This window comes from Arvicola amphibius, chromosome 3, assembly GCF_903992535.2.
Source record: "Arvicola amphibius chromosome 3, mArvAmp1.2, whole genome shotgun sequence".
NCBI classification, from domain to species: Eukaryota; Metazoa; Chordata; class Mammalia; order Rodentia; family Cricetidae; genus Arvicola; species Arvicola amphibius.
The window spans coordinates 41,511,939-41,535,640 of NC_052049.1; the positions used below are offsets into that span (position 1 = coordinate 41,511,939).

The window sequence follows — 23,702 nt, forward strand, 5'->3', positions numbered from 1 at the left end:
TCATGTTCCATCAGTCCCATTCCAACTGGACTTGGTGATCTCCCTCTAGTTCTGTCCCGCCGTCTCAGTGGGTGAACGCACCCCTCACGGTCCTGACTTCCTTGCTCATGATCATTGATCGGTTTTTAAACATTGGTACTGGTTAGGAACATAGTCTGAAAGTCATGTGGTTTGTATGTCTTTAGCTTTAAATACTTAAGCACCATGGAGAGAACTGCAAGAGGAACACAGAAGGTCAGACTAACTTTATCATTTACCATAGTGTATCAACATGTGTGACTTACTGAGTGATGGTCCATAAATGGTTGTTTTTAAATCTGAGCTTTCAATCAATTAGTGAGTGTAAAAAAATAAGCCAAAAATAATCACCAGTCTGTAAATATAGATATTATTGGGGTAAACATTGTTTTAAGAAACTAATTTTTTAGGTTTGTGTGTCTGTGTGTGTATTTAAAGCAATAGTCTGTGAACACTAATCATTATGTTGTAGTTAAAATCTTTGAAGCATCACCATAAATACTTTTAACTCTTTCAAATCTCACTAATTATGTGTTTTTTGTTGTAAGACCACAATGTAATTACTTGTATTTGTAATTTATTATTAAAACAAGTGATGTGCAAATTTGATGCTTTTTTCTTGCAGTTAGCTTCTGGAATTTATAACTTTGCCAGTTCTCTGTGGAACCATCATACAGACACATTCCTGCAGCAGATTTCTTCTGGCAGTGAAACTGCAGTTCTGAGTTCACTAGAGCGAACACTACTGTCCTTAAAAGGTACTGTTGAACCAGATGCGCTTCGGCACAGTTGCCACGTAGTTGCTCGGGACAGATTTCTTTCTCCGTTGTCCTTAGGAAAAATGGGTTGATTTCTCTGTAAGATAAGAATTAGGGAACTTTTTTCTAAGAAACTTATCAAAATACCAAGTAATTTCAAATGTATGAATTGTATGTTACTTTGGCCTCAGTCCTCTGAATATGTTTTTTTCATGTGCTTCTATTTTCCCTTCATCTCTCAGTCTGGTCCCTACTGTTACCATTGTCCTTACAGTTTAGTTCTAACTCGCTTGGTTGGGTGGTGTCTCTCAAGTCTCTTTTCTTTAAACTTGACCTTTGACATTTTTGTGCCTCAGGCTTGCCTGGACTATAAGAGATGGTGGTAGAGAAGCTGTTTTGGGCTGTGCCCAAAAAAATGTGTTTGTGAGCATTCTTATAGCATCATTTCCATCGTGCCTTCCATGAACCAAGTTCCCTGTGTTACTTACTAGAGCCCGCTCTTGCTGTACCTCTGACCCACCCTTTCTCCTCCCCAAACCAGTCTGGTGGCTAGCACTGTGGTTTCTTTGTTTTATTTGTTTTTCCTCATAGAACTTGTTTTTCTCTTCCTGAAATGAGTCCCGTTTTGCATTTTTAAAACAGTTTTGTTTATAAGATCTTTAAACATACTCAGCCCCTTACCTTGGGATCTCACTGTGCACTCTTGGCACTGTCTAGGGCATCCTTACATGAACTGACTAGACGGTGTCTACACAACTCCTAAGCTGAGTTCTCTGAACAAATGTGTGAATGGTTTTAAAGTACTGTCCACATTTGAAGAAATTGGACTGTAGACAGTCATATGCCTAGCTTAGTTTGTTTGTTTTTTTCCCAACACGGGCTGATCTTAACTCAGTATATATGTAACCTAGGCTGGTCTTGAACTCAGAGCTCTATCTTCCTCTGCGTTTGAGTTCTGGTATTAAAGATTTACAACACTACTACTACACCTAGCCTAAATTTAATTTTAGTATATGGTCTTTGGGCTCATGAACACTATCTAATAGATAATTATATAATAATATAGGTAGCAATGCTTATTTAATAAAGTGACTTTAATTTTGTCTTTGGCTGGGATGAAGCTCAACATTAGTGTCTTCCCCTGGTATTCAAGAGGCTCTGTGTTCTTCCCTATTCTTCCAGATTGTCTCATACTGTCGTCCTTGTGTGGAATTGTGCTGTTTTAAATAAATTGCACTGTTGAATCCTTTAGGAACTATGAAATCAGATGTAGTAGCCACATTTTCCCTGAGGAAAGTGGATATAGAAAAATTGCCCTAAGTAATAGAGTACTGAAGAAAGGACTTAAACCTGTCTCAGATTCAAAATATATTACCTTAATTGCCCCTGCACATAAGGATTTTAGTTACCATAAGATGTAACATTCATAATTAAGCACTCTATTCCAGATATGGAAACAATTCAGTTTTATATTGGTTTTAGGAGACATACTATATTTTCATATAAGCTAAAGTTGAAGTTTTTAGTTGTATCTTAAAATTTCTAAGAATAAATTACCCTCAATGTCAAAATCTTACTACAGTTATATATCTCGTATAGCGACATGTGAGAACAACCACTGTTCATGTTGTTCAGAAGAATCAGGTTTTGTACTCACTCAGATGATTACCTGTCTGGATCTGCTAAGTGGGAAGTGTCTTTGAGTTGGTTGAGTTTGTTATTCAGATTCATTATAATTATGATTGTAATAGAATAAAATATGAAGAAATACAGTTCAAATGAAGCTTTCTTTGCTTTTCAGTGCTGCGTAAGTTAACTGTGAATGGATTTGTGGAACCTCACAAGGATATGGAGGTGATGGTAAGAAACAGAAAGGATTTATGACGAGTGACCTTGAGAAAGTGTTTGGGGTTTTTTCTGACTGGCTTTTGTATCTGGTATTGATTTGGAATAGTTTTTAATTAAGTGGCCATCTAGGTCTTGTGGGTTTTTTTTTTTTTATCATTCTCTCTATGTTATAGTGAATTTTATAGTTGTCTGCTTTCACCATATCAAAGTGGCTGTTACATAAAGGAGGGGAAATGGCCTAGGATAGTTTTTCAACTTGTAGGATACACTGACAGTGTTAATTTGAATTTAAGTCGAAGAGAATCCCTAAGATTTTTAATGCTGTTTTAACATTATTAGGTGAATTCTAAATTGTCAATTAAGTCTTCGATATTTTTCTATATTTAAAAATGAAATATTTTTTCTTCATAACAGTGATACTTGATCTTTACAAGAAGTTTGATGAATAAATACATGAGCCTTAGATATAGTTAGTTATAACATGCTTGCCTTCTCATAATGTGAGGCCCTGTGTTAGACTCCTAGCACTGCAAAATGAAAACAACATTCTTTTGCTATGATCAAGCACCATGGTCAAAGCAACTCATAAAAGAAAGCATTTAATTGGGTTTATGGTTTCAGAAGGTTGGAGCAAAGGCATGTTGACAGGAGATCAAACACCATGACCAAAGCCATGGAGAAGGCATTTGATTGGGCTTATGGTTTTAGAAGGTTAGGGTCCATGGTGTAGCAAAGCTTTTTTCACAGGAGCAGCTGAGAGTTCACATCTAGATGCAAGCAGGAGGCAGAGAGGACACTGGTAATGGCATAAGTCCTTTGAAATTTGAAATCTGTTCCCCAGTGATACACCTCTTCTAACAAGAGCACACCTCCTCCCACACAGTTCTACTAACTGGAGACCAAGTATTTAAACATATAATCCTTGGGGGCTATTCTCATTCAAACCACTACAACCTACAAACTAACAGTGTGTGTAAACAGAATGTGTGTGCAAACAACCTTATACAAGCCCATATAGGTTGTTATTTTAGTTACAGTTCTATTGTTATGAAGAGACAACATGATCAAGGCAGATTATAAAAAAAAAAAAAGCATTAATTTGGGGCCTTACTTACAGTGTCTGAGGGGTAGTCCATGATTATTGCAGCAGGAAACATGGAGGCAGGCAGGCAGGCAGGCATGGCGCTGAAGCAACAGTAGCTGAGAACTTACATCCTGAATTGTAGGCAACAGTTGACTGGGTCTGTATAAATGAAAGTTTTTCTCCTGCCTGCCAGTTCCCGAATAACCACTCTGAGGCTTAATATTAACAACAAACTGTTTGGCCTTTAGCTCAAGCTTATTATAAACTAGCTCTTACAACTAAAATGAACCCATTTCTATTATTCTATATTTTACCACGAGGCTCTTGGCTTGTTACCTCACATCTTGCTTCCCTGGCAACTGCTGGCTTCTCCCTGACTCTGTCTTCTTATTCCCCAACTGCTTTTGTTCTTCCTGGCTATTGGTCAAATCAGATTCTTTATTAACCAATGGTAATAAAACATATTCATACATACAGAAGGGCATCCCATGTCAGGCATGGCATGGGCTTTTGAAACCTCCCAAGCCCACCCCCTAGTGACACAGCTCTTCCAGCAAGGCCACATTTCCTAATCCTTCCCATACACTCCACTAACTGGAAACCAAACATTCAGTGAGACTGTTGGGACCATTTTCATTCAGCCTGCTACAGTAGTACTGTATATTCACTGTTGATATATATCTTTTTTTCTTCTGTGCACAAGCTTATAGCTCTGTAATTTCTCCTTAAATACATGATGAGTTTAGCCCAGTTTACATCTTCTGTGGGGATATTTTGGGGCTGCATGAAGTTGAGGGAAGTAGTACATTTAGTTAGGGCCTCCTAAAAGATACTGAAGAGGTTAATTCTTCCTGTTGATTTGCATTTGATGATGCATTGTTGCTGAGCATGATACACACCTGTAATATCATTTTCTTGGCATGTTCTGACAGGAAGACTGCAAGTTTGAGGACAGATTGGATAACTTAAGCAAGATCATATCTCAAAATAAAAAGGGTTAGGAATATACCTTGCCTAGCATGTGTCGGCCTTGAGTTTGTTGTGTTCATGATCCTTTTCCTTCAGTCTCTAGCCTGTTGGGCTTCTAGGCATATTTGACCAAATCTAGCTCCTTTAGGTACTTATATAAAAACTGTGTACTAGATGTTTTAGAATCCTTGACAAAAAGCGTAAGGTTTTTAAAAAGCGTATGTTTATAACAGAATACATTGAGACATTTTAAAATGTATTCTTTTCTAGGGTTTTTTACATGGAATATTTGAACGTCTCAAACAGTTTCTGGAGTGCAGTAAGTCCTTCCATTGCATGTTGACTTTAGAACTGTCTATTATTCATTAACAGCTGGGATTAATGAGGGTTAATATAGATTAGTGAATTATTCCTAACTCATCAGCAGCTTCTACCCTGTACATATGCAAATGTGCAGATAGTGATTTGTCTCAGTGTCACATGTGGACCGTCTGAGTGAGGTCTTGGTAGTAGAACAGATCCTGTATGTGGCTAGAAGTAGAAGATCCTGTATGTGTCTTAGAAGTTGGTAACTAACTATTGAGGCTGAATCAGAAGCTTAGTTTTGCCTCCATATACTTGTCCCAAGACTAGAGGAAACCCTTTCCTAAAATTCTGTGTTGTCTGTGCACTCCTTCCTTTAACTAATACTGCTGTCCTAGGCATGGCAATTTTGTTTAAGAAGTAATATGTATAGGATATGCCCAGTCCTGTTTAGATTATTGTAGATTATCTCTTTTAGTATAGTTTATATATCACTGATATAAATGTCCTTCCTTAAATGATACTTTATGTAATCTTTTGTAATTCAAAGTTCCATAAAGAAAGTTTAGCATTTATGTTTGTTTTGTACTGGTGACTTGTTATCCTGTCTCTTCCATATATGTGATTGTGAACACCTTTGCTTGGAATGCATTTGTACTCGTGTGTGTGTGTGTGTGTGTGTGTGTGTGTGTGTGTACAATGAGTGTGTTTAGACACTTGCTATCTAATTCTTAATTTCATTTGTAGGGGTTGTTGATTATTTTATGCCTGTCATTTTTAATATAGCAAATACGTTATTGAACCTGTTGCCAGGCATTTTGTATTGTTAAATTAAATTAAGTTAAATTGTTAAATAAATTAATTAAGTTAAATTAAAACAGAACAAAACCCAGGTCCCTTTGCCCTGGTCATCACCAAGACGGTACCAAAGTTAGCTGAATGAGGTGTATGTCAAAGCGGACTATAGAGAGTGATGAGAGAGCAAAGGAACGGAGGGACTGACAGTATTCAGAATGTGCAAATTAGGAGGAAGAGTTTTCAGAATACATGTATGACAATAATAACAAATACATTATTCTTTAGGTGCTTTGTGTTTGAAAAATGCTTCAAATACAACTGATTTAATCCTAAAAATGTGATTTGTAATTTGTTGCTAAAATTATCATTTTAAAAAAATGTGTTTACTTTATATTTTAGAATTAATTTTGTTTATTGTAACATTGATGGTTACTCTGTTTATTAGGTACAAATCTTGTTACTGCTTTTTTAATCATGAATTTCTTATGTGAAATATCTCTTTTTTTGTTAAAGTTTTAATGCTTTTTGTAATTTTACAGACTATTAAAAACTTGAATTATATTCTTAATAGGTAGAAGTATAGGTACAGATAATGTATGTCGAGATAGGCTGGAAAAGACCATCATTCTTTTCACTAAAGTGGTAAGTGTTCTTTTTTGTTATATATATATTTTCAAGTAAAACACACCTCATATTTAGAAAGGAAAATATATTTGTATATTTTTATAGTTTTTACTTTAATGAAAGAAAACATGTTTTGGGTCTTTGGAAAACTGAAATTACCTTTGTTATCTTTAAACTTTAAGAACATGTATAGTAATTAAATTTACCTGTAAAATGTCATAATGTGTAAGTTAACTTGATGTAAAAGAATCAATTCTAGTTGGTTATGTAGTGGTTAATGGATTGCCTAGCATACACTAAGCCTTCCGTTTTGTTAGCACCACTGGGAAAATAAAATCAACTATAATGACTATAAAGTTGATTTTTCTAAAGTTCATTATTCTTAGATCTACTAGAGATCTAAAGGGTAAAAAGGAAAAAGCAATTCAGCCAGAAGTAGATCAGATGCAGCTGGTAACTATAATATCACAGAGTATATTCAGAATGAATATCAGAGTATTATCACAATTACCACATCTTTTGAATGGAATTTATGGTTGTACTGCCCAATGCCTGATAAAGTCAGTTTTATATAATATTTTATGAAAATTGTGGCTTGGAGAATTGGAAGAAATAAAAAGAATTGTGTTCTATCACTTAGGAAGGCCTGATTGGAGACTGTTTACACACAAAATGGGTACTTGAAGATGGTCAGAATATGTTTTTTCTTTTATCGATGCTTTATTGTTAGGGTTAGATTTGAATGTCAGTATCTTCATTTCTTACATTCTAGGTAATATCAATCAAAATCAAATCAATTTAACCTTTAAAAACCCAATATAAAGCGGATGTGTGTGCTTGTTTGTTTGTTTGTTTACTTGCTTTCTTTTTTATTTATATAGTTTGCGACAGACTCTTCTCTGTGTAGCTCTGGCAGTCCTAGAACTCAGATATGGTTCATAAAGAAGGCAGTCTTATTTTTAATGTCTTCTTACTATTGTTCTTTTAAAAAGCCTGTAATATATACCTAATGTTTTTTGTATCGCATTTACTCATTGTTACAAAGTTAATAGGATCTTTTTGGTCTCTGCATTAGAAATTCTAGAAAGTTCTTTATGAGGGTAAAGCTGGGGAAAAAAAATCTATGATTTGTGATATATTCTAAGAAGGGTCATAGTGTATGTGAATCTGTCATGCCCGGAGCTCCCATGAAGGTCAAAACTAGTTAAATAGTTATTAGAAAATTGGAGTAATATATTCTATAAAGATTTTGTACAAAATACCATTCCAGCTTTTCTTTTCTTTATAGCTCTTGGACTTCTTGGATCAGCACCCCATTTCATTTACTCCCCTAATTCAGAGGTCACTGGAATTTTCTGTAAGCTATGTTTTTACTGAAGTTGGTGAAGGTGTTACCTTTGAGCGATTCATTGTCCAGTGCATGAATCTTATTAAGATGATTGTCAAAAATTATGCTTATAAGCCATCCAAAAATTTTGAAGGTAATACTCCACTGATTTTTTTTTTAGAAAACTTTTAATCCAAGTGTGATGTAATTACTATTTTAATACAGTTTTTGTGAAATTAATTTTAATATGAAAATTCTATTGTTATGAGAAACACTTTACAATTTAATTTGTAAATATTGGCTTTTAAAGTCAAATTGTTTATATTTCCTGACCTGTTTTGTAGCACAGTAGATGATTTGAAACTTATACAATTTGGGAATTATATTCCACAGTAGCCTTTGCACCTCCTTATTACTATTTGTACTTATTTTTATAGAATAAAACTTTTCTCTGACTTCTTACAAAGTTGAGTTGTTTGTAGACAAGGCTGAATTATATGCTGTGTTATCTGGAATGCTTTTTGTATAGGTGTGAAGGTGAATAAGGAAGTCTTGTAGCAAGGTAGGAAGAATGGAAGAGATGGATTGGGAGGGAGATCATTTTGTATGTTGGGACATCATAGCAGTTGTGTATAAATTATAGTGGTTAGGATGCAGCTGGACTGATGGACTGATGCATTACAAATAATGGGAAGAGTACCTTAAAAATAGGTTCATACTATGTACGAAGAGATTCATACTGAAGTATATCTTTTCTTCTGAAAGTACATTTCTAATTTTACTTAAAAGATCCAGTTTAGAGAGAATGACTAATCTATTAACTGGAAATTTTATTTTTCTAGATAGCAGCCCTGAAACAATTGAAGCCCATAAGATTAAGATGGCATTCTTCACATATCCCACGTTGACAGAGATATGTCGAAGATTAGTCTCTCACTATTTTTTATTAACTGAAGAAGAACTGACAATGTGGGAAGAAGATCCAGAAGGCTTTAGTAAGAATTAACTTTTCAATTTTCATATGATTTAGCTCTCTCTTTTATAAACAAGTATGTGTTTGAATGATAGGGGCAAAAACATTGCATTTTAATATAGCACTTCTGATTTTGGCTCTCTTTCCTTTCCTTTCCTTTCCTGTCCTGTCCTGTCCTGTCCTGTCCTGTCCTGTCCTGTCCTGTCCTGTCCTTTCCTGTCTTTTCCTTTCCTTTTCTTTCCTCCCCTCCCCTCCCCTCCCCTCCCTTCTTCTCCCTTGCTTTTGTTAAGGGTTTTTCTCTGTAGCTCTGACTGATTGTCCTGAAACTCACCATATAGACCAGGCTGGCCTTGAACCAAGTGTTGGGAAAAAGACGCGTACCAGTCTACCTTTGCCTTTGTCAAATGAAATTTGGAGCTCCAGTGGTGCGGTTGCTTAGTGTGTGTGTGTGCTACACAACTAACTTACCCTCTCTGCCCTTTCAGGCACTTACTCAGATGCATCACACAGTTTTGTTCTGGAAAGAGACGTGTAACATTTTTAGCTGTCCTTACCTGGACATGGTGGTGCACACATTTAGTCCCAGCACTCCAGTGGCAGAGGCAGGCAGCCAGATCTCAGAGTTTGAGGCCAGATTGGTCTACAGAGCAAGTTCCAAGACAGCTAAAGCTACAAAAAAAAAAAAACAAAAAAACCAAGAAGAAAGAAAATAGCTTGTGTTATGTAGTTTAGAATGAAAACATAGAATTAATTAATAATCTCTTATAAGTTAGTTTCTGTTTTGTGACTGCATATTGAGCCTATTCTGGAACTAGCTCTTGTACACTAGGCTGGCCTTGAACTCACAGAGATCTGCCTGCCTCTGCCTCCCAAGTGCTGGGATTAAAGTTGTACACCACCACCTGGCTTGTTTATTAATTTTTATAGGACAGGAAAAGTGTATCTTCTACCCCAAGCTTGTTTTTTTTTTTTAATTTTTTAATTTAAAATTACATTTCACTTATTAGTGAGTAGATACACATACCAGCACATTTTTTCCCTCTATTCTTTAGGCCACAGAGAAGAAGCTTTGGTTGTCATCATCTCAGCCGTCCTGTTCCCTCGTGTCCCCCCTCCTCCCAACGCTATGCTCCCGATTTTCTCAGATCTTGTCTGTTTCCCCTTCACAGGAGGATCCATGATTACCTAGCTTCTCTGGGGTCATGTACTATAGGCTGATTATCCTTTTCTTTTTTGAGTTCTTGTGTCATTTGGGTATCAGGGTAACTGTAGCCTTATAAAAAGAGTTTGGCAATGTCCTTCCATTTCTATTGTGTGAAGCAATTTGAGGAGTATAGGTATTAGCTCTTCTTTGAAGTTCTGGTAGAATTTTTGCACTGAAACCATCTGTTCCCAGAATTTTTTTGATTGGGAGACTTTTGATGACTGCTTTTATTTCCTTAGGAGTTATAGGTCTATTTAAATTGTTTACCTAGTCTTGATTTAATTTTGATATTTTGTACCTATCCAGAAAAATGTCTTTTTTTTTTTTTAATATTTTCCAATTTTGCGGAGTACAGGTTTTTGAAGTATGGCCAAATGATTCTCTGGATTTCCTCAGTGTCTGTTGTTCTTTCCCCCTTTTTATTTCTGATTTTATTAATTTGGATGTTCTCTCTCTGCCTTTTGGTTAGTTTGTCTATCTTGTTCATTTTTTTCAAAAAACCCAGCTCTTTGTTTTATTGATTCTTTGTATTGTTTTCTTTCTTTCTATTTTATTGATTTTAGTCCTCAATTTGATTATTTCCTGTTATCTAGTCCTCCAACTCTGCTTCTTTTTGTTCTAGAGCTTTCAAGTGTGCTGTTGAGTAGCTAGTGTGAAATTTCTCCAGGTTCTTTATGTAGGCATTTCATGCTATGAACTTTCCTCTTAGCTCTGCTTTCATAGTGTCCCATAGGTTTGGGTATGTTGTGCTTTCATTTTTGTTGAATTCTAGGAAGTCTTTAATTTCTCTTTTTATTTCTTCCTTGTCACCAGGGGTGATTCACTTGAGCATTGTTCAGTTTCCATGAGTTTGTAGTCTTTCTGCAGTTAGTGTGGTTGTTGAATTCTAACTTTATCTTTTTTTATTAATTATGTATATGACATTCTGCTTGCATGTGTCCCTGCAGGCCAGAAGAGGGCACCAGATCTTATTACAGATGGTTGGGAGCCACCATGTGGTTTCTGGGATTTGAACTCAGAACCTCTGGTTAAACAGTCAGTGCTCTTAACCTCTGAGCCATCTCTCCAGCCCCAAATTCTAACTTTAAACTATGGTGATCCAAAAAGATAAAGGGGTTATTCCAATTTTTTTGTATCTGTTGAGGTTTGCTATGTTAACTGAGTATATATTTAATTTTAGAGAAAGTTCCATGAGGTGCTGAGGTATTTTTTTGTGTGTGTGTGTGTGTGTGTGTGTGTGTGTGTGTTTGGGTGAAATGTTCTATAGATGTCTGTTAAATCCATTTGAGTTATGACATCTGTTAGTTTTCTCTTATATCTCTGCTAATGACAGACCTGTTCATTGGTGAGATTCTGGTGTTGAAGTCTCCTACTATTAGTGTGTGTGGTTTGATGTGCAACTTAGGCTTTAGTAATGTTTCTTTTATATATGTTGGTGCTCTTGTATTAGGGGCATAGATGTTCAGAATTTAGACTTCATCTTGATAGGATTTTTTCTGTGATTAGTATGAAGTACCCCTCTTTATCTCTTTTGTTCGATTTTAGTTTGAAATCTGTTTTGTTAGATATTAGGATAGGTACACCCTCTTGTTTCTCAGGTCCATTTGATTAGAAAATCTTTTCCCAACCCTTTACTCTGAGGTAGTGTTTGTCTTTGTGGTTGACGTGTGTTTTCATGTATGCAACAGAAGGATGGATCCTGTTTTCCTATCCATTCTTTTAGCTTGTGTCTTTTTAAAGGTGAATTGAGTCCATTGATATTAAGAGATATTAATGACCAGTGATTGTTAATTCCTCTTACTTTTTTTTTTTTTTTTGGTAGTGTTTTTGCGGTTTGCTGGTGTAAGGTTATCTGTTGCCTGTGTTTTCGTGGTGTATCTAACTTCCTTGGGTTGGAGTTTTCCTTCTAGTAATTTCTGTAAGACTGGATTTGTGTATACGTATTGTTTAAATCTGGTTTTGTTATAGAATGTCTTGTTTTCTCTGTCTATGTTAATAGAAAGCTTTGCTGTGTATAGTATGTGTTTGTTTCCTTGTTCTTCAGTGTCTGCAGCACATCTGTTCAGGACCTGCTGGCTGTCGGGGTTTCCATTGAGAAATTGGGTGTAATTCTGATAGGTCTGCCTTTATTTGTTTCCTGACCTTTTTTTCTTTGCAACTCTTAGTATTTTTTCTTTATTTGGTATGTTTAGTGTTTTGATTATTATGACAAGGGGATTGTTGTTGTTGTTGTTGTTCAGTCTTTTTGGTGTTCTTTAAGCTTCTTAGATTTTCATAGGCATATCCTTCTGTAGGAAAAGTTTTTTATATTTTGTTAAATTTATTTTCTGTGCCATTGAGCTGGCGTTCTCTTTTCCCTGTTCTTAGGTTTGGTCTTTTCATGGTGTTCAATTTCCTGGATCTTTTGTGTTAAGAATTTGTTGAATTTAACATTTTCTTTGACTAATGAACCTATTTCCTCAATCGTATCTTCAGCTCCTGAGATTATCTCTTTCATCTCTTATATTCTGTTGGTTATCCTTACATCTGTTGTTCATATTCGTTTAACCATATTTTTCATTTTCAGAAATGGTTTGTCTTTTCCTTATTGCCTCTATTTCAGTTTTCAAGTCTTGAACTTTTTAAATTGTTTGCTTCACCTGTTTGTGCTTTTTCTTGGTTTTCTTGGCTCTCTTTAAGAGATTTACTGGTTTCTTCCAGTTGTTTTCTTTTCCTCCATCTCTTTAAGGGAATTTTTCATTTCACCTTTAAGGGTCTTTTTCATCTTCATAAAGTTATGTTTAAAGTTATTTTCTTCTTCTTCTGAGTTAGGATGTTTAGGTCTTCATGTTGTAGGACCACTAGGTTCTGGTGTTATCATATTGCTCTTTAGGTTGTTGAATGTGTTCTTGCATTAGCGCTTACCCCTCTCTTCCTCCAATTGGTACAGTCAGTGTCTTTGTCTCTTGGTCCAATCCTTACTGTCGGTGTCTGTGTCTCAGGGATCTACTCTTGGATCATGTCAGTTGCTGTCTATGTCTTAGGAGCCCCGCTCTTGGTCTGCTCTGTGCTGATGTAGTGTGTATCTCAGTGTACCATTTAGGTCACGGGGATAGGTAGGTTCAGTGGCTGGGTGAGACTTGTTGATTACAGGGATTGGTGGGGGATGTTGGAGCAGCCTGCCCACAGGAGGGTTGCCTGCTGGCTGGCTAGTGCTTGTGTGGGTGGGGTCTGGGGTTTTGTCTCTGGGTCTATGACCTAGAGACTGTGTTGTCTAGCTGAGGAACTAGCTGGTCACTCATTCTTGGTCAGCTCTGTCAATATTACTTTTTTTTTAATGTAGTGTATATAATTTTATAATATGTAAATGAATTTTGAATATTAAATCCTTAGGGTTTTTTTTGTTCTAAAGTATTTTTACTTGAACTTTAAACATACAGAAAATTTGTGGGAAGTGTGACAAGTTTTAACTTGAGAATCATGACTGCAAGCATTAAAATGATTCTCAGAGTTATAATGCCACATTGTGTATTTTCATCTGTTGGGGAAATGCGGGAAGTTTGAGCTTTTTTTCCCTCCACAATTTTTTTTTCGAGAAAGCAAGAGTGCTTAAAAGGTATTTAAATGAGCGGTTTATGGAGACTGTAAAGTACAAAAATGTGATTTGTAGCCGGAGAAAAGGGTCTCAAGGATGGGCATCTAGTCTTAGGGTTCAGACAGTCACATGAGTGTTATGCTTTGGCAGCATGGCTTTAGGTTTCTGGAGAGCATTACTTTTCATGTTTTTAATTGCAGCAGTGGAAGAAACAGGAGGAGACTCTTGGAAATACAGTCTGAGGGTGAGTATTAATGGAAAGAAACTTTGATGTCGACATTGGAGTTGGACAGAGTTAACTGTAAATTATGGATTTTAGTTTGAATTTAGGATGATGATGGTAGACCGCTATTTTCTTTGTTAATTTGTTTGAGAAATAATTGTCATTGTATAAGTAGAAAATATTTCAATGAAATCTGCCACTTTTGCTTTAGAATGACCCTCTTTATATTTTCTTGATAAAGATCTTTTGATACCTTTTGGTTTTTCAAGACAGGGTTTCTCTGTGAAACCCCGACTGTTCTAGAACTCTCTCTGTAGACCAGGCTGGCCTCAAACTTAGAAATTTGCCTCCCTTTTCTTCTTGATTGCTGGGATTCAAGGCATGCACCCCACTACCAGGCTTGATACTTTGCATTTGTTTGTTTGTTTGTTTGTTTGAGACAGGGTTTCTCTGCGTAATAATATCTGACTGTCCTGGAACTTGCTTTGTAGTCAAGGCTGGCCTCAATTCACAACTATCCTCCTGTCTCTACCTCCTGAGTGCTGGGATTAAAGGCATTTCTGTTTGATTTTTTGAGACAGGGTTTCTCTGTAGCTTTGGAGCCTGTCCTGGAACTAGCCCTTGTAGACCAGGTTGGCCTCGAACTCACAATGATCCGCCTGCCTCTGCCTCCTGGGTGCTGGGATTAAAGACGTGCACCACCACCACCTGGTTTGAGGTACCTTAATTTTTAATAAAGTATTTTTTTATTGTTTCATAGTTTGTTTGTTGAATTTTTTTTTTTTTTACAGAAAACGTGGGTATTTATTTAGTGGGTTATGGAGGGGAAACAGGAGAAGGGAGAAGAACAGAGAGAGAGAAAGAAACAGAGATGGGGGTGTAACATGAAGTCCTGCTTGTTGTGGTTTCTGTCCTGCCCAGTTCCCACAGCCGGCAAGTCCCAAAGAAATTACACAGAAGTCTGTATTAATGATAAACTGATTAGCCCATTAGCTCAGGCTTCGTATTAGCTCTTATAACCTAAATAGTCCATTATTCTTATCTATGTTAGCCACATGGCTCCGTACCTTTTTCGGTAGGGTAGGTCACATCTTGCTTCTTCTGTGGTCTTGGCAGGACTGGGGAGAAATGGGCTTCCTCCTTCCCAGCATTCTCCTGTTCTCATTGCCCCACTTTTACTTCCTATCTGATTGTCCCACCTATACTTCCTTCCTGGCCATCAACATTTATTTAAAATATGATTGACTGAATACAGACAATTCTCTCGCACCAGGGTGGAAGGGGAAGAGGGAGAGAGGCAGAAGCTGCCTCTTCAGGAGAGAGAAACGGAATGGAAGGGATTTGCTTTACAGTTTTATACACTGATATAATGATGTGCTATATTACCCTTACTGCTTAGTATGATTCTCAGAGATCAGCCTATTGCTTTTGTTATAGGATGCTTTTAAAACACATTTATTAGTAAGATAAAATTATTGTCTTTATGAATATTTGTAAACATGCATATTAAGCTGTTCTTTGTTAATTATTTTTACATAACTTACTAATTTTTTCTGTGTTGTGTTTTTTCGGGAGGATGGGGTTTCACAGTGTAGACCTGACTAACCTTGAACTCAAAGAGATATCCCTCTTTCTGCCTCCCAAATGCTAGGATTAAAGATATGTGCCACCACGTACAAGACTGGTTTTGATTGTTTTTGTTTCTACTTTCAAATATTTTTTTTGGTTTTTCGAGACAGGGTTTCTCTGCAGCTTTTTTAGAGCCTGTCCTGGAACTAGCTCTTGTAGACCAGGCTGGCCTCGAACTCACAGAGATCCGCCTGCCTCTTCCTCCCCAGTGCTGGGATTAAAGGCGTGCGCCACCACCGCCTGGCTACTTTCAAATATTTTATTCTTTTACTTAGAGACTAAGTCTCACTATATAGTCCTGGACTGGAATTCACCATCTAGACTAGGCTGGCTTAGTTCAGAGAGTTGCCTGCCTCTGCTTTCCAAATGCTGGCATGCTTGGCAAGATTTTATTTTTATTTTAAATTATAAGAATGTATAAATGTATGTGACTGTGTGTAGGTTTGTGCACATTAGTGTAGTGCCCATGAGTGCAGAAGTAGATTTCGGTCCCGTGTGATTGGAGATATAGGCAGTTGTGACCTATTTGGAATGAATGACTTTTTAAGCAAATTTTAAAAATGTATCTGCACGTTTTGCCTCCATATATTCTGTGCACCTCATGTGTATCTGGTACCTGATGAGGCCAGAAGATGGTACTGGATTCTCTGGAACTTGTGTTACAGAGGGTATTATCTGTATTGGCTGCTGGGAATCAGACCTGAGTCCTCTGGAAGTACAGTCAATGCCCCCTCTTATTTTTAAATGATTTATTTATTATGCATATAGTGTTCTGCCTGCACACCAGAAGAGGGCACCAGATCTCATTACAGGTGGTGTGAGCCACCATGTGGTTGCTGGGAATTGAACTCAGGACCTCTGGAAGAGCAAGTAGTGTTCTTAGGTGCTGAGCCATCTCTTCAGCCCCATGACTCAGTGCTTCTTTGTTGTTGTTTTTGCTATTTATTTATTTACTTATGGCTTTAGTTAGCAATTCATTTATTAATTTTGATTTTTTTTTTCGAGACGTTTCTCTGTAGCTTTGGAACCTGTCCTGGAACTCATTCTGTAGACCATGCTGGACTCAAGCTCAACAGACATTCACCTGCCTCTGCCTCTGGAGTGCTGGGATTAATGGCATGCATCACCACTACCTGGCCTTTTATTTTATTTTTTATTTTTAAAAGATTTATCTATTTTATTTTATGTATATGAGTATTTTGCTTGTGTTTACAATGTGAACTATGGGGTCTGGAGAGATGGCTCAGTGGTTAAGAGCACTGCCTGCTCTTCCAAAGGTCCTGAGTTCAATTCCCGGCAACCACATGGTGGCTCATAACCTTCTGTAATGAGGTCTGCTGCCCTCTTCTGGCCTGCAGAATATTGTATACATAATAAATAAAAAAACAAAAACAATGTGAACTATGTGTGTATGTTTTCTGTCCAGTAGTTTTATGGGCATTGTGTCCCCAGGAACTGGCATTATAGTTTGTTGGGTCCTGGGAACTGAACCTGGATCTGCAACAAGTGCCATTAATCACTGAGCTATGTCTCCAGCCCACGCCTCAGTGCTTCTTAGAGTCCAGGTATGTCTGGAGAACTGACTCAGTGATGAGGAACACTTGTTCCTATTGAAGAGGCCTGAGTTCAGTTTGTAATGCCTCCATGAAAACTCACAACCATCTTTAACTCCAGTTCCGGGGATCCATTGTCTTCTGGCTCCCTGGGCACCAGACATATATGTGGTTCACTTACATACGTGCAGGCAAAACCCCATACACATAAAATAAATATTTAAACAAAAAGAATCCAAACAAAGCATTCTTTTTGTAGCTTAATAGTTTTGTTACTGTTTGCATTTCTTAAAAGAAATGCTGTTTTCATGGTAAATTGAATTTATGAACTACAGTAGGTGACTATGCCAATGAAAACACATTATTAAATATATTAACTCTGTCCTAGATACTCAGTCATTTTGCTTGCATATAAGTGAGTATGGCTGTAGAATGATTTTTAAAGTACAGTGAATTAAAGATACTTTGAGCTGGGTGTTGGTGGCATATGCCTTTAATCCCGGCACTGAGGAGAGAGACAGGCAGATCTCTGAGTTTGAGGTCAGCCTGGTCTACAGATCTACAGGAATTCCAGAACAACCAGGGCTACACAGGAAACCCAGCCTTGAAAAACAACCAAAGACAGACAAACTTTGTATCTATAACACCAAATGGTTGAAGCAATGAAAGAAGTTTCCTGTGTGAATTGGCTTTATCTTGCATTCCTTTATTTTATTTTTTTTAGAAATGGTGCTAGAGATAGAAGCCAGGGTCTCATGTATGTCTTACTAGGATTCTGTTCAAGCACTGAGCCCCAGCCCCTATAGTTTTGTTTTTTAATAAATCAATAGTTGGAAATATTTGTTTTAGAATTTGAAGAAGGAGTGTCTCTTTACTTTATTGCAGTAGACAATATAATATGACATTTTTTAAAAACTAGTAATCTGTTCTTTTTTTCTCCCTCTCTAGCCTTGCACTGAAGTATTATTTATAGATATATTCCATGAATATAATCAGACTCTTACTCCAGTACTACTAGAAATGATGCAAACTCTTCAAGGTAAGCTTTTTGTAGTGGTTTGCCATTTAATGTTGAGTCAAGATTGCCTAAATGTTTCCTGCGTTCACTGCTCTGTGTCCTGGTCATACACTGAATACAAATTTGAGAAAGACTGAGTGTGTTCTTTCCTGCAAAAGTGGTGTTGAAGTCAGCCTGGAATTACAGTTTTAATAGGATACATCTTGCTGTTGTAAACAAATAGCACCAAATGACAGGTGTGGGAAACTTTCTCCAGAGCGTGTTGTAGAAAGTTAGAAAGGCTCAAGTAGTTTGTTAGCCTTATAGTTGTAGCAGTTAGATTGAAAGGAGATAGATTTAAAAGATGACAAAGCAAATTTTGGATATTTGATTATTGTACTTTATACACAAGTAGTACTTTATATACTAAGTAACTTTGATTAGTCTGTCAGATGACAAAACAAACTTTGGTTTTTTGATTATTGTAGTAGTTAATTGCTAAGTAACTTTGGTTAGACTGAAGCTTCCATATACTGTGGTCATATCGGCTTTGTTCATTCTTTACCTCAGTGCTTGGTGTACTTCATTAATATATGTTGATTGATTACCTTGAGCAACTAATTGATGTGCTGGGAACAAGAAAGTGATCAAAAGTGCTCCTACACTTCTAAGTCGTTACTTTATATACAGTGGCATGCATTTTTGGAGTATTTTTAAATTAGAAAAAACCTTCAGAGAGAAAAGGCTTCAAAGACTGGAGGAGTTGAAGACTCCTCAGACAAGCCAGGCAAGGCTTTTTGCTGGAGGGATGGAGGAGTATAGGAGTGTATCCAGGAGAAAAACATACTGGTAGATGCTGCAGAAACGCCTAGAAGGCAGACGGAGAGTAGATGACCCAGTTAGTTGGGTCACGACCTGAGTAGGTAGAAATGTAAAGAAGCCTGAACATGAGGATCTCTTGGAGAGAAGGAAATTCTTAACCTTTCTTGTTTTCTCTGAATTCCAATTAGAGTTTGTCTCTTTAAATTATATGCCAAAGGGAAAAATAAGATGCCCATTGATTGTAGTAATCATTAAAAGTAGTTTGAGCTTTGTTTATTTTCGTGTGGTTTACTTACAATGCATATAGTTAATTTCTTTACGGACAGTTAGAAATTACTAAACTTGATGATGCCTATACTTCCTTTGTTACTCTGTTTTGATTTTGTACACTTTGTAGTCTATTCTCAGCTTAGTTTTTTAAAAATTACTTTAGGAAAAGCCAGATGTGTTGGCTAGTTTTATGTCTGTTTGACATGTTAGAGTCATTTAGAAAGAGGGAACCTCAATTGAGAGAATGCTCCCACCAGACTGGCCTGTGGGCAAGTGTGTGGTACATTTTTTTACTGATGATTGATGTGGGAGGACCTAGCTTACTGTGCACAGTGCCACTGCTGGGCTACTGGTTCTGGGTGCTGTAAGTAAACAGGCTGAGAAAGTCATGATGAGCAAGGCAGCGAGCAGCACTTCTCTGTGGTCTCTGGTTCAGTTCCTGCCTCTAGATTCCTGCTTTCATTTCCCACCCTGATTTCCCTCAGTGATGAAGTGTAACTTGAGAGTTGTAAGGTGAAATAATCTTTCAGTTCTCCCAAGTCACTTTTGACTTGGTGTTTTATCATAGTGATAGAAACCCTAATTATTTGGGATACATTCTCCTTGGTTACTCTCTGCTATTAAGTTTTTCAATGACTTCCCAGTTGAGTTTTCTTTCTGGTTCTGTATCAGTTTTCTTATTTTGGGTGTACTTACTCTAGCTGATTGGAATGTTAAGGTTAACAATTCATACTTACCAGTAACAAAGTACTTTGAAAAACATACTTTTTTTTTTTTTAAGAAGATACATTTAGGTTAATTGTGTTTTCCAACTGTGGGGTCGTCCTTCATGAACAGTACTTCACAATCTGCCAACACTTCATTCTAAAGTCTTTAAATTTCATAGTGAAGTCATTTCTATGAGATGTATATACAGTGACTACTACTTAGCATTAGTAAAGATAGAATTGGTATCATTTATGGCAACATGAATGGACTTGGAAAATACTATGCTAGTGTACTATTTCACATGTTTTTACCTACACATAAATATAAAATAATCAAGTTCATAAAAGCAAAGAGTAAATAGTGTTGAGAAAGGTTACTGGCAGGGAAGTCCGAGCACAGAACATCAGTTGGGATAACTTAAGGCTATTTTATAAATGATATAAAACATATAAAAGATAGTCAGTAGGAGGAAATATCAGATGCCAATTTAAAAAAAAAAAACATTAAGCTGGGTGGTAATGGCACACACCTTTACTCCCAGCACTCGGGAGGCAGAGACAGGTGGATCTCTGAGTTTGAAGACAGTCTCGTCTACCAAGTATGTTCTAGGACAGAGAAATTCTGTCTTGGGGGAAAAACATTCAGTATTTAAGGTGGTAGGGTAAGTATTTGAGGTGATGGTGTATTAACTAGCTTGGTTTAATTACTCTACATTGTTTGCACGAATTATAATCTTTTTATACATCATAAATGTCTGTGAATCATATATCTAAAATACAAATTTAAAATACTGCTTTTTAAAAGTAAGTTTTGCCCTAGAAGACAAGTACTACATGTCTTACTCTCATGAGTAATACTCATAAGGGAATATTGGTTTCAGAAGTTGAGAGAAGAATGGTAACCTCAGGGGCTGGAGAGAAGTTGGAGTGGAACGGGAGGAGAAAACTAAATAGGTGGCTAAGTTCTCATGTGCTGTTGTACAATAAAGTAATTATTGAATAATTATTTGTTTATATTTCAGAAACTTAGAAAGACAGGCTTTGAATGTTTTTACTGTAAGGCTGTGATAAGTGTTTCATAGATTTGCTTAACTTGATTAGAACAGTGTATAGATATATTAAACTTGTTTGTTCATATATAATTTTTATGAGTTAAAATTAGTTTAAAAGTTTTGAATTAGGGTTTTTAAAATTTTTACTGGTAATTTCTTCCCTTTTTTTATTTTAGGTCCAACCAATGTAGAAGATATGAATGCACTGTTAATCAAAGATGCTGGTATGTTGGACTTAAAGTGATCTAGAAAGGTGTATTTGTCCAGTACATAGAGGATCTGTTTTGTGGTAGATTTTGTGTTATGAGAATTGGGATGTAAAAATAGCTAAAATGTAAGAATCGTCTATTGAAGGGGATAACTAAGTATACAGTTAATTTTGCTATTGTATGAAATGATTAATGCTAAAGCATGTGTGGAAAACAAGGGAGTTATGGCTGAAGAACTGTCCCAGCAGATTGTAAGGTGAGGCTGCCAGAGGAGGCCCCAGGAGGGCTGCAGCAGTAGGAAGACTGAAAGTAAGATGAGCTGTACAGTAGAGTTGTACATCTGACGCTCATCGCTTTAGCTGCACAGTGACAGGCAGTTAAGGGATTGTTGTGTAAGATGAGCTAGGGAAAAATAAACTGGGGCCAGATAATAAAATACAGCTTTCATTTAGAATCATATATTATTTTATAATATTTGAAATTTGACTCATATTACAGTGGATTTAGTTTTCTGTTTGAAAATACTAAAGAGTGGGAAAAACCTGGAATAAAATAATTTAAGCAATGTCTCTAAAATGTTTTTAGTAATCTCAATGTTTATATTGTATATATACAATATCCGTATGCTTATTGTATGTGTGTATATATATGTATATATATATTATCCTTACTATATTTCATGTTTCAAAGTAGGTTCAGATTTTTATATAAGACCAATTATCTAAAATATTTAATTTCTTTCTTTTCTCTTCACAGTGTATAATGCTGTGGGGTTAGCTGCTTTTGAGCTGTTTGACAGTGTTGATTTTGATCAGTGGTTTAAAAACCAACTTCTTCCAGAATTACAAGTTTCTCATAATAGGCAAGTAAACACCTATTTTACTTTCTTGATTTTTGAAATAAAAAAGTATTATAGTAGTATATTATTTTTGTTTTAAATAAATAAAGCTTGCCTGAAGATCAGAGGGAAAGCAGCCATACTAGACAGCCATACAGGCCAGGGAGTAGTAGCACACACTGTTAATTCCAGGACTCAGGAGACAGAGGCAGACGAGACATCTCTGTGAGTTCAAGACATCTCTATGAGTTCAAGGCCATCCTGGGCTACTCAAGATTGAATTTGTCTAAAAGAAACAGAGCTCACACAAAGGCGATCCCAGCATTGGAGATCATATGGCTTTAATCCCAGCATTAGGAAAGTGGAGACAGGAGTGATACGGCTGGGCAGAGAGGGAAATATAAGAGAGAAGAGACAGGAACTCACTGGAGTGTGTAGTCTCCAAGATTTTTGGAGACAGGATCTTGCCTATTTTTGGTTTGAGGTAGAAGTACAAGCCAGTGGCTTTGCTTTTCTGGTCTTCAGGTTGAACCCCAATGACTGTCTCTGGGACTTTATTATTCGTGCTAGAAGGTATGATTTTACTTGTATTTAACACACAGAAAAAAAAATATAAGACCTACAAATATTATACAAATATAAGCAAAAAATTTGTCTTTTATGTTACTTTATCTTAAGTGTAAATCCTGAAAGAAGTATTTGATGTAATATGAAATAGTTTGTAGAGCCTGGCGTTGGTGGTGCATGCCTTTAACCCAGCACTCTGGAGGCAGAGGCAGGCGAATCTCTGAGTTCAAGACCAGGTCTACAAGAGCTATTTCTAGGACAGGCTCCAAAGCTACACAGAGAAACCCTGTATTGGGGGGAGGGGAACTAAAGAAAAAAATAGTTTGTAGGCAAAAAGAAATAGAACTTTATGTAGATATGAAAGCAGATGAAAGTCCTCTGAGTTTCTGGAAGAAGCTATGCACAAAGTAAGACTGTTGGCTGCAACGAGGTCTAAGGTCGTAAGTAGCCAAACCGAAGTGATAGCCACGAAGAGTGAGTTTTGTGGGGACGCAGTAATACAGTTGGTCTTTGAGAGAAAGTAGAGGAGGTGGAGATGCCTTGCGTATACAGAATTTGAATGTACTTGACGTTGCTACAGAGGTGCTTAATTTATTATTACCAGATCCATATGGCAATTAGTAGCACTTTTGCCCATTTCTTTCACTTTGCGTTGTGTATTTTAATCTGTAATAGATCAAATGTAGGAGAAAAAGGGTTTTTGTGGTTTCATTAGTCATTTCTTTGTTTAAAATTAGAAACTAGAGAGTTGAGGAGAAAGCTACGTTCAAGAGCACTTGCTGCTCTAGCAGAGGATTCACAGCTCCTGGTGTCTACATCCAGATGGCTCTCACAGGCCTGTAACTCCAGCCTCAGGGAATCTAATTCTGTTTCATGGCCTCTGAACAGTGAACTCACATACACAAACTCTCCATACCCTCCACTTCACCTATCACGTGCAGACACGTGCACACCTATGTGTGCAGACACAGTTAAAACCTCTTAAAATATAATAAAATCCAAAACTATAAAAGGTATTACAAGAGGTTTCTTTTTTAGGGTGTATGTGTGTGCAAAGGATCAGCTATACTGTTATCTAGTGTTTTGTAGTCAGCATAGTACATATAGCCTTATAGTACATAGCCTTACATTAATAAAGATTTGTTGACTTAGAAGACCATTTCTATATAGATTATTTTATAAATTTTTAGAGTCATTGAATTAGAACCCTTGTACCTAGCTACTCAAGAAGCCAAAGCAAGAAGACCTGTGTTTGAGGCCAGCTGGCATTGCATAGTAAAGTTGAGGCCAACAAACAACATATTGAAGCTGAGCCCTCCCCTGAAGAGCATAATGAAACATGATCTTAAGCTTCT

General features: G+C 36.7%; 1 protein-coding gene across 5 annotated transcripts in view; it reads left to right on the forward strand.

Moving 5' to 3' along the window:
* Nucleotides 1-23,702, forward strand: part of Ipo11 (importin 11) — a 172,376-nt gene that overhangs the window by 31,367 nt on the left and 117,307 nt on the right. For all 5 annotated transcript variants that reach the window (XM_038323961.1, XM_038323963.1, XM_038323962.1 and 2 more), the window contains 10 exons: nt 644-776; nt 2,578-2,636; nt 4,948-4,996; nt 6,350-6,420; nt 7,691-7,883; nt 8,572-8,724; nt 13,681-13,724; nt 17,834-17,924; nt 20,910-20,957; nt 21,699-21,804. In XM_038323961.1, the coding sequence (XP_038179889.1) occupies nt 644-776; nt 2,578-2,636; nt 4,948-4,996; nt 6,350-6,420; nt 7,691-7,883; nt 8,572-8,724; nt 13,681-13,724; nt 17,834-17,924; nt 20,910-20,957; nt 21,699-21,804 (947 nt within the window). The remainder of the gene's footprint in view (nt 1-643; nt 777-2,577; nt 2,637-4,947; nt 4,997-6,349; nt 6,421-7,690; nt 7,884-8,571; nt 8,725-13,680; nt 13,725-17,833; nt 17,925-20,909; nt 20,958-21,698; nt 21,805-23,702) is intronic.